Genomic DNA, 15,641 nt, shown 5'->3' on the forward strand with positions numbered 1-15,641 from the left:
CTCTCGAGTCGTCATTTTCTTGAAAGCTAAATTTGACGGAGGCGGGCCCAGTTATTTTCACCAATCCTGTCTTCATTTTTTTTCGCACACTCGGGAATCTCCGTATATTTCAGCTATCATACAACACGTAAGTGGGTTTGAAATTTTTTATTTGTTTATAAAGTTTAACAAGCCAGAGAGAGTCTGTACAATTTTCACGTGAAGAAGGGAGACAAAGCGTTTGAAAAAAAAATTATATGGTCTGTATAGGTTGGCTTCGCTGTTAACAGGAAAGTCCGAAAGTAAGCGAGGGAAAAAAAACAAATCGTAAGTTACTCTAAATCCTTGATGTCAGGATTTTGTTTGCTAGAACGTGAACTGAACTAAACATACTACAGAAAGGTCGAATGCTCAAGCTAACAAAGAGTAAACGACACAAAAAAAAACTGAAAACTTGCTGGAAAAAAAAAACTTACGTTTAGGCTATTAAGACACTGCAGTTACTCATCTGTTTAAAATACATCATTATTCAAAGTGGCTTAAGGCCACTGCAGCCCGTCGTTCATTCAAATTCTTTATGGTGATGATTGCATCCCGCATCAACAAAAACAAAGAATACATTCCCACCAATAATTTACAACATCTCAACTACCTTGACCAACGAAGAACCCTTTATGTACAAGTTAGTTTTACTGTCATTAGCGCAAAATAACAATAAAAACCCTCGAAAAAATGGCTCAAAAGCGCATTTAGGACAGTTGAGGATCACTAGCCAAATTGAAAATTAAGTGTGCGATTACCTTTCCAAGGTCTGCGCACAGGCGACATCGATGCCATCAAGGATACAGAGAGATATATATATATATGGGAAAGAAAATCCGCCACTAGACTAGTACTAAGGGTTAACGACATCATGTTGAGAATCATTCACGCACGATTAGAACAATTTTAGCTTAGTCTTAACACTAAACTTAGGTAGCCCAGAATACTAGTGTAATGACAAACATGGTCTCTTTCGTAACCGTCTTTTGGGCACGGAACAGGGTAACAAGTAAAACGACGGCTTCGAGGGAGACCGTGACAAACAAGACCCCTTTTCAAACAAGAATGTTCTCCCCTTGTTAGTAGAGTTCATTGATTAGTTGTCTGGCTCGTTGGGGCTTTCTTAGGAGGAGGAAAGCTAAGATTTCACTCGTCCCCCGTCACCCTCGCTGACAAAGCGCTTTCGTCCCCTGCAACACAAAGGGAAACACATTATTAAAAAATAAATAAATAAATAAAAAAAGACACTGAACAATTCGTACATCCCACCGATAAAAATAATTGATCTGGCCCCGGTTGTTCGAAGGATGGATAACGCTATACACTGGATAAATCTCTATCCAGTGGTAGCAGAGTTCTTTTTGCTGACACTCAGTATCCGCTAGAAAGCGATTTATTTATAGGATAGCGTTCTCCGCCCTTTCAACAACTGATTCCAAAACAATAGGCAAATTGGAGCAACCCTGGACAATTTCAAGACTGCGCACTGATACACCAAGGAAAGGTTACCACTCATAATTTCAGCTGAACTCGCCTCAAATTTACCGGAATGATGCAGCGAAAAGGAAAAAGAAACAAAATTTTTGTTTCTGGGTGGTCCAGTTGTTACAGAGTATATTTTAGTGAATGTAATACGTTCAATTAGTACATGGAGATAAGAACTTCCTGGTACTACGATGTGGAATTGGGAAGACTTCTGCCACTCGTCGTTGGATGTTTCAGACGAAATTTACGGCTAAATAATTTTGGGCATACGCGGAGCCATTAATTAAAGGGAAGGTCTTGGTGAACCCTTGCACCCACATACCTGGAAGGGACTTTCATCGTAAAGGATATTGGAATAATTCCATCGCGGGCACACATGTCAGTGAACTTTTCCAGGAGTGTATGAGCATGTGGAATATCCAGTTGAATGTCGGAGAAAGAGTCAAACACACGTTGAAATCCCTGTTAAATGAAGCAAACATACAAAAAACAAAACAAAACAGCCCTTAATAAGACAAATCCTTTAACATCCTTAGAGACTAAGTCAATACCTAGGGATTCTAGTTCTTTAACTTTCTTCACCCAAAGAACTCGCAACAAGCTTACATTCTTTATTTGGTCCGGTTTGACGATGTTGGTGTTCGAGAAGAACTGCAGTAAATTCTTCATAAGTGTCATCACTCGATCATGCTCGTCTTCCAATGTCATGATGATTGCCTGTTGTCAAATAACAACAACAAAGTCAGACTTTACAACGTGTAGAAAAGTAACTATCTATTAACAGGACTCTTAAACCCCATTCACATAAAAGCTAGCCTAAAGGGGTTTCGAAGCTGTTTGTTAAACACGGTTAAAAATTGTCTTCTACATTAAAAACTGTTTAAACCGATGTTTGTCGACTTCAAATTTAGCATATTGAAAGTAAAAGTTAGTGTCTACGTGAATCCTATCGAGAACTTAGTTTTCAGCTCTATGTTTCTGATCCTCACTCAGTTAAACCTGGTAAAAGGTCCAGGAACCAACATCAAACTCAACCCAAATGTGATGTTATGTTCTACAATTGCGCCCAAATCACAGTTGGGGAGGCAAACACTCTCATCCTCTATGCCATCCATTCTTCCCGCAAGTATCATACCTAAGTAACCAACCACATTAAAATCCTTGAGAGTACAGGACTATGATGCTTGTGACATCCACCTACAGTTTAGTAAATTTAGGTACAACAAGTATCTTCTAGTTCTGCGGTAGAGCATCGGGATATTGATTAATAGTGAAAGATTCAATCGATTTGCGCAAGTGTACAAGAAGGAGCTCAGCAATTCAATGGTAACCGTAATACCTCGTAAACCAGCTCATGATAGAAATGCGGCACTTCCAACTCCTGGACACAACGGCTTGCCTGGCAAAGAAGACAATGCAATCAACCATAAGGATACTTCTTCTGAATCTTATGGTTCTCATTTTACTCATCCACTTAATTTCTTTATCTTCGGTTTAGACACAAAACGTTTAATCAGTGTTTGGGTCAAATTGTCCCTTTCAAATGCATTTGCTTACAGAGGGTGGACTAGAGTTTTAACTGCTGGTTTACACAGTAATCTTTAGAAAAGATTCCAATCATTAAATACTTGGAAAATCATTTATTTATTTATTTTAGTACCTAAAACATTACTTACCTCTTCAATATCTTCTGAAGACAAATACTCTTTTAGCAACAAGACCATCTGTAAATATAAAACTACATGTAAGAGGGTAAATTCTCACATGATGAGTTAAGGGGGCTATAAAAGCTAACTTCCCTGCAATGCTGACACACCACAGCTGATGGTTCACATAAAGGAAAGCTGTTAAGGTACATGTCTAGCACAGACCATTTGTAATAACTCAAAGTTGCTTTAATTTGTTTCATCAAATGCATTGAATTGGTGGGAGAGTTTGTCACTTCTTTTTCAGTGAGTGAAACTCAGACCTGTCAAAATGTAGCTTAAAGCTTCTACTTGGGGCATTTTGGAGAGATAATTTTCATCAACACTATCAACTAATTGCCTCTTAAACTCTGCTAATTGAGACAAACCTTTTTCACAAGGTACTTGACTGGGCGTCTTCCTCCAGCCACACCCCACACACTATCCAATCTCACCATTCCATGTTTCATTTTCAGCAGCACACCTGCTTCAGTCAAGGCTTTGCTGTTAAAATAGTGAAATTATACGTTATTTTCTTGAGAATCTTTTTAGCAACAAAATAAAACAAGCAATTAACTACCAATAGAAGATTGTACTTACGCTTGATTAGAATTAGGAGGAGCATCTCCCAAATTACTAACAAAAGCTGGTGGCAAACAGTCATCAGCAATAGCACGAGCTATGAACTTTCCCACCATCTTGGAAAGAGCACAGAACTCTTTTTTAGAACAGCATCATATAAGTTTGTTAAGAATAAAATATAATAATTGCACTTGCACTCATAGTGGCCCAAATTGCACAGCCCCCACTGCTCTCCCCTGCCCTCACATTTTTGTTCAACCACCCTATAGCTAGGAGCATTTTAGAATCTTTAGGGGTATGTGCATGGCTGAGTGAAAGATAAGCCTCCCCTACCCACATTTCAAAGCACCCCCCCACCTCTGTATCAGTAACCATCCATGTTAACATTACCTCAGGAGCATCAGGGGTGTCCAAACATAAATCATCAAGGTCATCTAACAGCTGCTGGAACCCTGCAATCAGAAACATAGGATAACTAAATTATAAAAAAGGGCACAGAAAAGATGAAGTGAATCATGTGCTTGAGTTGGCCACTTTAGCTGGCAAAAAGATCTCTTTTACCCACTCACTCAACCACTCTTTTCCAAAAAGTGCTGGCACCTAGCTTTGTTACTTATACACTTTTTTTTTTACCAAAATATGTTTTGCCTTTCTTTTTAGGCACATTACTACAGACACATGCATGCAAAATGTTGGTGTTTGCTTTTTGTTTAGGGCTTCATGCTCTGCCAAAAAAATCTCCTTATGCCACTTTAATCAGGACTGGACAATCTGCTTCATATCCAATACTTGCCTTGAAGAAAGTATTATGTTCCAAAAATGAGTACCAGAACAACAACAGGAGATCGGAATACAAAATAATGGTCAGGCACTTATATGATCTTAACATGAAATATGATGCATTTGGCTCTTGAATAGGCAACATTTCCTGTCTTAAAGACTGTGACACTGCTCTGGATCCATTATTAACTTACCTTGTGCTATGTCATTTTGGCTGAGGTGTTTGCCATACAAGTCTGAGATGAGAACAGATGCCATCTCCCTCTGAGTTGCCTGTAAGTAAGAAATTTGTGAAAATCCTACCCTACTAGTTACACAGCTTTTCTTTCAGGTGAAAATTAACTCTGTAAATGTGGTAACTGTTTTCTCCCTAGAACCCAAATTTTATAGTGGTTTACAGCTGTAAACTGTTTATAATACCATTCACAGAAGAGCCTTAAGAAGTTAGTGATTTTATAAAATTTTTAGAGTGTAGTTCTGGAACATATTCACTGTCTAACACAGAAGGAAATGTAAACTCCAGCAAGATCAGGGAAGGCTAGAAGGAAAGTCCCACAAATTCTGAGGTACACAGTTGTCATTAGAATTGTGCTATTAAAAAGATGACTTAAATGCTGAGATAACCTCATTCAAAACACAATCATTTTACAATTGAAAAAATCTTTTTGTCTCTTGAAAGTAATTTAGAATCGAGCTTCATACAAATAATGTTACCATTGTACTAAAAAAATGTCACATTGTTGAACAGAAATGAAATGGTGACATGCAATTAATGGCACATTTAAAAGTGTCTCCCACATTTTTTGCCCATTGTAGACTCACCTTTTTCTCCAGTGCAAGACTGACAGCAAAGGCAGGAACCTGAATTTTAAAAAACATTAGCTTATTATCAATTATTGTCTTGACACAAAGGATGAAAAACATTGATTAACTAATTGGTTTCATAAATCATAAATGGCCCCACACCAAAACATAAAAGAGAGGAGGAATCTTTACCCTGCAATAGTGCTAGGAGATTAAATATGTGTAAATAAAAATTTTCTCAACATATATCCTAACAGAAGTTACGACAACAAAAAGATAACATCAGTTCTGCGAAATAGCATTTTCTAATGATGATAATCATCTTAATCATAACCATAACAACAACAAGATGTTAAGCTCTACCTTGTACTTCCTTGAGGATATGTTAAGTTCCTCCAGGGAGAGCTGTTTAGAGAACCATATTAGCAAACGATTAATCATGCATTTACTTACTTCAAAAAGAAAACAAAAAACCATCAACTTCTCACAGCCAGGAAAAAAGCTTTACAAAAGACAGAAAACCATGCGAGATGATTATTACACAAGGCACAATCCTTGCCACTACAATATAACCTTTTTAAATCTTCCCTGTTACAATTAACAAAATTGCCTTTCAGTTGAGTACTATGAACTTTCTTTATTTCAAAACCCAATTATGTGCAATGATTTAGAAACATTTATATTGTAAAAAAAAAACATCAAGGCATCAAGCTACATTCTTCAGTGCAAAAAAAAACAAAACAAAACAAAAAAAACCAGAACATAAAACATCACCAAATGAAGCCAAAATTAAAACACCTTCACTCCCACCTCATTTCTGTCCTGAAAAACATTATCTACCAAGTGAATTTGATCATTATCAGGTAGACATCAACAATTGGCTCACCAAGACATCCTCTGTGTCTCCATGCTCAAAATATTCCTGAAAAAACATATTATGAACAAACAAGTTCATCCAACAGTCCTTCAACATCCATTGAATAAAAAATGCAAGATATCCTTATTCATCAAAACCAGTAGGTGACTGGCCTTAAAAAATGTAAATGCTGGTCACATCTCAAGTTCAAATCCAAGCAGTACGATGAGAGTTAATTATGACACAAACATATGATGAGTCATGTGGCAACACAATGAAATTAGTATTTGAATCCTATAAGTTTATTTCCTGTTGGCTGCCCTTGGGTCTTCAATCCTCTTAAAAATATTGTGTGAACCCAAATTGTGAAGCCTTACAAGAGGAAAAAGTCTTTGTGAATGTCTGATAATGATAACTAGACAGGGCAATCTTGAATTTTTCATTCTCTCATTTCACAGATATCAGAGGAATGAACCCTTAAAGAAACTGGAAGCTCGTTTAGGGCTACCCTCTTCTACATTGATGGGAAGATTAATTACCTTCACAATCGGTGTGATGTTTCTGCTAAACTCTTCCTCAGTAAGCTCTGGTTTGCACTCCTTGATATCAAAAGGCTCCTACAAGACATATAACTCATTGTAACCATGACCTCTTAAACAAATGTAAACTCAATCATGGCAAGATACTCTTGAAATGGTAAGTGGGCATGCTGCCAAGTACACTGCTTATGCTGGCTGGCAGTCAGAAAAATGAACACATTCAAGATATTACATTCCAAGAACTTATAAGGAAAAAGATATTTGGTGACAAACACTGTTGACACAAAAACTCCAACGTTTGTGATTCTATAGAAAAAATACTGACACCAAAATATACATTACGACATGCAGAGCTGATACCTACATCCTCATCTTCCTCCGATTCATAATTTGGATCATGATGGTCTCTGATCTTCAGATCTTCATCTGTCAACACTTCCCCAATGGCTCCCCAAGTACCCTTTCCTCCTGCTCCACCTGCAGATATTCAAATGGATGACTACCCTATTCTTTACTAATCTGATTTACACATGATTACTAATCCAGGTTCCCACAGGCATCAAACTTTCATCCTTCACTTGCTGGTGTTCAGCAGAATTAGTTCACATTTTTGGCAGGAAAAAAAATTAATTTAAACCAAAAGTTTTTCCCAGATATTTTCAAATCACTACTGCTCCCATTTTCCAGATTTCAGACATGAATCAAGTCACATGGCTCAACCTAACATGCACTAAATAACATGTGTTCAATCTTTGGAAGTTAAATGTTTATGTATTAGTTCATTCTGGCAAAATAAAATTATGTTTTGACAAAACATCAGTCTAAGTTTTCTCCTGTTTTGAAAACATCATGTCTTCACCATGTGCAGTCAATGTACCAGAATTGATTTGTATCTTCACATGCAAAGAAGCCTCAGAATAACAAGGTTTAACAAGATGTAAGTTTTACTTTTCAGGAACAATACTTAATGGTTGAGTTGTTCTTTGTCTGCTTGTGGATATGAATTCATCACACGTGAAGACAAAATTTGAATGCATGCTCTGCTAATGCAATATCAGGTCACATGAAGTAGGATTCAATCATCCCAAATCAAGACTCTTTAGATACCCAGCTTTTAAAACTACTCAACCAAGAGAGCGAAATTATGCAGGCATAATTGTTTTCTTACCCAAATAGCCAGTATCTGAGGTGAATTTGCATGCCAATATAGCTTGAGGCCGGGCAGTTGTGAGATCATGGAGCTTTCCATATGGCAACTTAAAGATTTTCCTCTTTAGAAGAAAAAATCTCCTAAAGGTAGTTTAATACAAACTAACATTTCTGTTTTATACAACTTAATCTCTGGGTGGACTGTGAACTGTGTGAAACATTCTACTTGCAAGGTCAGCTAAGTAAGAAAAACGCGTTTGTATCATTAAATTTGCAAACCAATCAGGTTGTTTTGCTTCCTTTGTTGTCAATTAAAACCCCATTTACAACTTAAAATCCACAATTCCTTCCACTCAGAGCTTTTTATGATCCAAAAACACAGCATTTCTGTTAATTTTTGGTAAACATTACGCTACATTGCTTCTATCAAACTAAGACGTTTGCCGTGTAAGATTTCACTCCTCAAATTCTCCATGGATGACTGAACACACGAGTTCAAAAGGGTAGATTCAACTGCTGTAAACAACTTGAAAAGGTTTTTCTTTCGAGACGAAACATGGTGAAAAAGTAAACTTAAGCTACAGTAATTCCGATTTTACTCTAACTTCACTCGAAAGGTTTTGCTTCTTGAAAACCTAGGAATCCAATCAGGCATGAAATCAATCCATCTTGCTTTGTTTACAAATTTCCGACAGAGTAAGTTATCCAGTATTTTAGTACCTCTGACCACGAGACATACTCCTTCGTAGCAATATGACGATCAGTATTTGCGACACTTTTATTGCACGAAATGTTTAAAATATCTGCAAGCTTATGGAAATCCCTCAAACAAAGCACCCTTTCTCAGTAAAAAATCATTTCGTGCGTTCAGGGATACGGTGGTCACAATCCTATCATAAGCCAAAATTCATCCAGCAGAGAGGTCGACAAAAAAAAATTTAGCTTTAGGTACAGTTTTATATAAACTGAAAGAATTTAAAGAGAAATAAACCAACTTTTAGCAACATAACACACTGAAAGATTACAGCAGCTCATTAGCACGAAAGCATTTCAAATTCAAAACACAATATTGTAAAAATGTACACAAGCATGGCTGTACGCCTACAAAAATTTGCAACACCTTCAATTTGGAGCTTTACGATGATAAACAAAAGGTCGAAATGACTCGGAAACTTGTTTAAATTCATGCTACGCACGTTGGGAACAAATATAACCCTGCATTTAGCAGTGATAAATGAATAAACGTAGTTGTAAGAAAAGTAAAATTACTACTCAAGGCCGCGTGGCAGCCAGGATCAACCTCACTGTGTGCAATATTCATGAGCCAATATGTGTTTTGATACGAAACCATCGTTTGTTGAAAGATTTGCAAACCTTGACAAACACAAGTGCATATGCACGGAAATTTCATAACAAACAACAGTGCAGTTTCACGATAAAAATAACCCTGGCTCCTTTCTGAAAAAAGGATAAGCTGACTTACCTTTCTTTGGTAGACCTCTGCGACCGCTCCGGGATTTTCTATCATGGTGTTTATCCTTGGGGGCTTTCACGAACAACGTTGCTTCTCCGCCACTTAGTGTATGGCTAAAACCATTCTTTACGAATGCTTTAGTAGAATCAATCACCACTCGTGTTCCATTGTTCTGTGGAGCCTCTTTCACGTCTTCAACAGCTGAGGTTGACTTGCTTCGAACACGCATCTTCTTCGTGGAGGCTGTTGGAATTGTGGTTACACCACCGGAGGAAGGGGAACTGGCCATTTTCACCGTTCCAGAGCGAGAGAGAAAAAGTTTAGCATAGAAATCTATGCAGAAAAGCCTTGCTGGCAATCTCTGCGAGCGCGGGCTGCGAAAACCAAAGCTAGAAAGCAAGGTCGTCGATGAAAACAAGTGGTACGAAGCAGCTTCCTTCTGATTTTGGAAAAGTTTGTTGTTTTTAGCCCAATGAAGTCAGCTGACATAAATTCGTCTTCTGATTGGTTCGTAGGGAATAAATAAGAAAGGTACGATGGGGGAGGGGCCCAGGTTGCTTGTGTTGACAAGATGGGTTTTACAACTTACCGTACTTGTTTATATTTTTCATCAAATGTTTGAGTCTTCTGATCAACAGTTTTAAAATGTCGATTACAACTGCAGAAACGATTTTAGTTAGGTCATAAAAGGCAATTGGCAAGTAAGTCCGTGTTTATTCGCGCTGTTGCAGGCAAATTTTATTTGTCCAGCTGATTGCATTCGTTTCAAGATTTCAGAAATTCTATCCGGGTGAACCTTTAGGATAAGTGTGAAAAAGTTATCATGCATAAATTGTTAAACGTTTTAGTTATGTTATCACAAAAACGGCTTATTTGAGCTGAGAGTGAAAGCTACTAAAAATCATATTCAAATTTTACTCGTGAAATGTAATCATTTAATTTTCATCACAGACGAAAAAATAGTTTATCATTAAAATTCTTAAGAGCCTCTCGCATTAGGCGCCAATGCACAGGCGCTGTTCGGGCACGGAGCCTGCGCTGAAGACCGCACTCGAGAAGGCGGAAATCGAGCCTTCTCTTGCATTAATGAGGTAATGCACTCGTCACGCTTTTTAAGGCGTGACGATGAACTTGTCACGCAGCTCCTACAGGCGTGGCATTTTTGCCACGTTAGCTAGATCTACGTGCTTCCACCCAACCGCAAAACCATAACAAAGCCTTCCAACGGTTTGATATTGAAGAAAGAATTCCCTAGAAAATCTAATATGCTTCCTTAACCAGCTATGATGTGCGACTTAAATTCACAGAAATATTTCAATAATTCAGGCACTGGATTGGTTGAAAGTCTAGAAATAGAAGACCCTTTGAGTCCTATCGCACAAACAGTACAGACAGTACAGGGCACATCCACCTTACCTACCAGTTTGTCCAAATTTCTTCCCGAGCAAACCTTGCTTGATTACCAGTCGAATTGTCTCAATCAAACTCAGAACCGTTCAAAATTCCCGTAAGATTTTTCACCACTCAGTTAAATTGTGTCTCGATTCGTATTTTTCTCGAACTGTATGTACGAATTTGATCAGACGACGCGTCTGTTATATAACGATAGGAACAAAATTATAAACATTACACACGCACCCTAAGTTTTCATTGGTCTAATCTTTCAAAAGCTTTTGTCTGGTGTTTCATCAGCTTAGTCACGTGCGATGCAAACTGACACTGCTTGTCACGTCCACAAAATAGTTCGTTTGGCGATTGACTTGTTTCACTTGGCGCCATTCGCCTTGATTATATATTTGTTTTCAATAGGAATTCTGCAATTTTTAAGCGATAATCTACAAATCTTCACTGTAAGTTTTACATCAATGACTCTGGTAACCTCTCAGAGCAAGGAGGTCACCCGCTGAGTTCCAATTGGTGACTTTTTATATTGTGTGCGCTAAAGCACGTCGAGACAAAAGTGTTTTGCAACGACGAATTGGTCACCTCATGTTAAGAGAGATGCATATATAACTAAATATTTGGGCACAAATTCGCCTTTCTCTAAATTTTTGCTTTGTTTTTCTATTACTTGTTTTTCTGATTCATTTTATTCTTCATTCGCTCGACTGGTTTTGATGGCTTCCGCGTTACAAACATTTATCATAACATGGGAGGGTGCGAGGTCTAAGTTGTTTGTGCTAGGGATTATTTGGCGTAAAAATGCACCTGCCGGAAAAAGCTGTGTTTGCAATGAACATTATCTAAGAAAACTTGCAGAGGGACATTAATAAATGAAAAACTACCAGACAAAAACTTAACTTTAAGCCACCTGAGTTTCAACTACACAGCAAACCCGTCGGTAACCTGTTTTAAATCACATATTCCAAGTCACGAACAATCGAGGAGAGTAGGAGAGTAAAAGAAAACATAATCTCAACTTCTACTACGGCGATCAAAAAGTTCGAGCTCGAGGTCTGCAATTTGAAGGCCTGTCCCGATTTTTCCCATTGTGCGCGGCAACTTTTGAGCAACTTTTGGCGTTTGGAGCAACTTTTTACGGTTCCGGCAACCTCGAGCAAATTTAGCCTTTCTAAGCAATTTTTAAGGAAAATACAGGTTTATAGTGCACAGCAACACGAACAGGTCAGCGATTTCATAGAAAACTTCACTCTAAGCGAATTTCTCGAATGTTTATTAACTTTTTTGAACTTATAGCCTGTCAAGTGATAACGTTTCGCGGCCCTATTTCGATCTTTATCAATGGGCTCCTGTGTATACACCGGTCCCTTAGAACGGATGGGAACCACAGCGACGATTTGATCTGGTAGGGGTAAGGTCAGCCTAGCAATGAACCAACCCCTGCTTCATGGTACCGTACAACAATCGGGACATTTCCTTTACCCAAAACATGTAATCAGTTCTGGACTGTAGGTACGGCGCAGTGGAGGAGTCAGACCTTCTTTCTTCATCTTTTTTTTTAGACAAAATTAAATAGGAAAGATATTTTCAAATATCTGTAATTCCTAAATTATGGGGTAATAAAGTTGTTGTTGTTGTTGTTGCCACTTTATATGAATGATTCTGGCTTGTTCCCCTCATTCTTCTTAGCTTTCTTGCCTGATTTCGACGTGTTTTTAACTGTTTCAACTAGTGCACGTGAACTGAAACATCGAATATTCCCGAGGCTGCTAAATGCCGCAGCGCATGCTCCGTAACCAGTATGTATAGAGTCATCCTGGGTACTAGAGTGAATCCAGAGTGAATCCAGATACGTGTGGACGGGCGAATAATAATAATAATAATAATAATAATAATAATAATAATAATAATAATAATAATAATAACTTTTATTTCTATAGCGCTCTTATCCTATGTTCGAGGCGCTTTATAACACTGTGCGGGGGTGACTTTGCCAGACTGACAATGGCAGTTTACAATCAACAAAGGCAAATTTTTCACAGATGCCCCCCTCCCCCCAATTCCCAGGAAACAGGCCAGACCACATCACAGTAATTTCGTGATGTGGGTTCTTTAACGTCCCCTGCCTAATCAAATTATCTTATTAATAGATGCAGGAGACGGGACCTACGGTTTGTTCGTCCTCACCCGAGAAGACTAGAATGTCTATCCATTTCTTAATATTATAGAAAAGTAACACATTCTCTTCAGTTATTTTAAGACCATGAGTGTTGGTCCGGCTGGGTCTCGAACCCTCGACCTCCCGCACAACAGTCCGGCGCTCTAACCAATTGAGCTAACCGGGAGGCGGAATTCGATTTAAATACGCTGTGATCACATAACGTGTGGACGCGGATATTTTCGTATCCGGAAAGAAAAAGTTGTGGATTAAATAATATCCGGATAGGTGTGGACGGAGCCTAAGAGTAAAAGAAACTATTTCTAGTTAAAGAAGCTCCTGATTGTCAAGCAAATTCTCCTTGTCAGAACCATGAGAAATGTAAAAAGAACAGTGTGAAGAATATCAATACTAATAATAAAAATGTTATAGGGACGTAATAGGAAGCGCACCTTTGACGTGTTCTAAAAGTAACATATTGGTGTGCTGATTGATCAAAGGAACAATTTCATATGTTTGTTTTTTTCCGAAACAAAAATTTCTTTGTTGCATAATCGCGACAAAACAGTTTTTACAGCTATACGAATGTTATTCCCTTATTACGCTTTTTCTGTTACCATTTTTCCTTTTAAGTACTGTTCTGAAACATTAAAGGAGCACTCTTACGAAACCGCCCTATAATTTGAAAACCCGAAAACTTCAGTTATTTCATTATAATATGAATTCTTAGCGATCAATGTAGCCTTTTCAATAATAATTTTATTTGAAAGTCAATTCTAGGGCGAGAAATTACGATTTGAAAACCGTTCCGCCATTAATTTTCGTAATTACGGCCAACTTATCTTAATTAATTTAATCCATTTTTACTGCATTATTTGCAGTGGGGAAGGACTAGAAAGGAACATACGAACCATTCGTGCTAGTCCACCCTCCCACCCATCCCACCCCAGGGGAGTACATCCATCACACAGTAATGTGGGAAATTTACGTCTCCTACCCCAGCCCTGCAGGAGACGGGACCTCCATTTATTCGTCCCTATCCGAGAAGACTAGAATATCTAACCTTTTCTTGATGTTATAGAAAGGTAGAAAATTCTTCTCAATTATTTTAAGACCTTGAGTGTTGGTCCGGCCGGGGCTCGAACCCTCGACCTCCCGCACAACAGTCCAGCGCTCTATCCATTGAGCTAACCGGGAGGCGGTTAGCTTCGGTCAGCGGTCACTCCCATTGTGACGTAGATTATTCAAAACATTGTTGGCGTCATTTAATATTTATACGGAAACCTTGTGAAATTTAGTGAAATAGTCTTAAAGGTGAAAGGTAAAGTCTGTTTACGAGCCTAGTGGCCCATCAGGGCGGTGCTTAACTCCGGTTTCTGTAGCATGAAGCGACTAGGAGTATTTCTACCCCCCCCCCCTGGATGGGATGCCAGTCCATCACAGGGTTACCCCCAACATAAATTCCCGGTACCCATTTAAACACTTGGGTAGAGAGAGGCACTGTGAGAGTAAAGTGTCTTGCCTTGAGAACACAACGCAATGTCCCGGCCGGGGCTCGAACCCGGACCACTCGATCCGGAGTCGAGCGCACCAAAAACCTCGTGAAATTTAGTGAAATAGTCTCAGTCGTAGTGTTATAAAAGCAATATATACGATCAAAGTACTGTTTTTGAAAATTAGCCACGAGCACGGCGCGTCAAATGAGTAATCTACGTCACGCTCCAAACTCGCGCCAATCTTCTTGAGTCTGGCAAGTGATTACGATGGCGGAACGGTTTTCAAATCGTAATTTCTTGCCCTAGAATTGACTTTCAACAAAAATTATTGTTGAAAAGGCTTTATTAATCGATAAAAAATTCATATTATAATGAAATAACTGAATTTTTCGGGTTTTCAAATTATAGGGTGGTTTCGTAAGAGTGCTCCTTTAAGAACAGGCTCCTTAGTTGCATGTGCAGATGCACAGGGCAAATAACGAAATGAAAAGGCAAGTCTATTTTGTGTTCTTTGCGTTCCCGAAAAAAATTCTGTTAGCAGTTGAAGAATTGTCCAGAGGTGTTGTCTAAGCACGGAAATAGTTGTCCACACACAGTATTTTACGTCGTTTCTTCGCCAAGTACGGAACGTTTATCCATTTATGAGAATTTTTCGTGCCGGCAGTCATGACCACACAAGGCAAGAATATCCAAGCTTCGGAATAGAGTATATTTCGATTCCACGCATGTCGTAGTTGTCTGTGCACGGGATCTCTCCTTCCTGAAGGATTTTGTTTTTTTTAATACCTTTCTGCGAGCTTAGCCTCATACTTCCTGTGAAAAGTATACATAAAGGTAAAATAAATGTAAAACTGTGATCTAACAGGACAACTAATTCAAATACTAAGGGACATAATAACATTGATTGATCGAATTACCATACTACACAACTTTAAGAACAAGTTAAGAATGTTACATTGGATACTCAAGTCAAGGTGAATGGCGCCAAGGGAAACAATTAAATTAATCACAAAACGAACTATTTTGTCTTGAAATTTCCGTGCCCCAAAATGAGACTATCTTATTAAAAAAAGGGGGGTTACCTACAAAACGATTGATAAATAAAGTATGTAGCTTCAGCGTAGCCATCATATCAGGGAAAATTGTATGTTTTGGAAAACGTCTGACGAAATATCTTACTTATAAGGGAAATGGCATGGAAGGGAATAGGA

At 38.3% G+C, this 15,641-nt stretch overlaps 1 protein-coding gene across 3 annotated transcripts; it reads right to left on the reverse strand.

Annotated features, from left to right (window-relative positions):
• Nucleotides 1-132: 132 nt before the first annotated feature.
• On the reverse strand, nucleotides 133-11,285 carry LOC111325191 (programmed cell death protein 4). 3 transcript variants are annotated; one of them, XM_022928947.2, is made up of 16 exons: nucleotides 10,792-11,285; nucleotides 9,385-9,656; nucleotides 7,117-7,229; nucleotides 6,753-6,830; nucleotides 6,244-6,279; nucleotides 5,721-5,762; nucleotides 5,376-5,414; nucleotides 4,748-4,826; nucleotides 4,164-4,225; nucleotides 3,792-3,889; nucleotides 3,581-3,695; nucleotides 3,183-3,230; nucleotides 2,846-2,905; nucleotides 2,113-2,223; nucleotides 1,829-1,968; nucleotides 133-1,211 (listed from the first exon to the last, which is right to left on the reverse strand). In XM_022928947.2, the coding sequence occupies exons 2-16, from the start codon at nucleotides 9,602-9,604 to the stop codon at nucleotides 1,160-1,162; spliced, it is 1,293 nt and encodes a 430-aa protein (XP_022784682.1). In that variant the 5' UTR covers nucleotides 9,605-9,656; nucleotides 10,792-11,285; the 3' UTR covers nucleotides 133-1,159. The 3 variants fall into 3 exon arrangements, with proteins under 3 accessions (XP_022784682.1, XP_022784681.1, XP_022784680.1); XM_022928946.2 differs by having other exon boundaries at nucleotides 10,796-10,937; XM_022928945.2 differs by lacking the exon at nucleotides 10,792-11,285 and having other exon boundaries at nucleotides 9,385-9,836.
• Nucleotides 11,286-15,641: the final 4,356 nt, after the last annotated feature.

Source organism: Stylophora pistillata, chromosome 1, assembly GCF_964205215.1.
Source record: "Stylophora pistillata chromosome 1, jaStyPist1.2, whole genome shotgun sequence".
Classification (NCBI taxonomy): Eukaryota; Metazoa; Cnidaria; class Anthozoa; order Scleractinia; family Pocilloporidae; genus Stylophora; species Stylophora pistillata.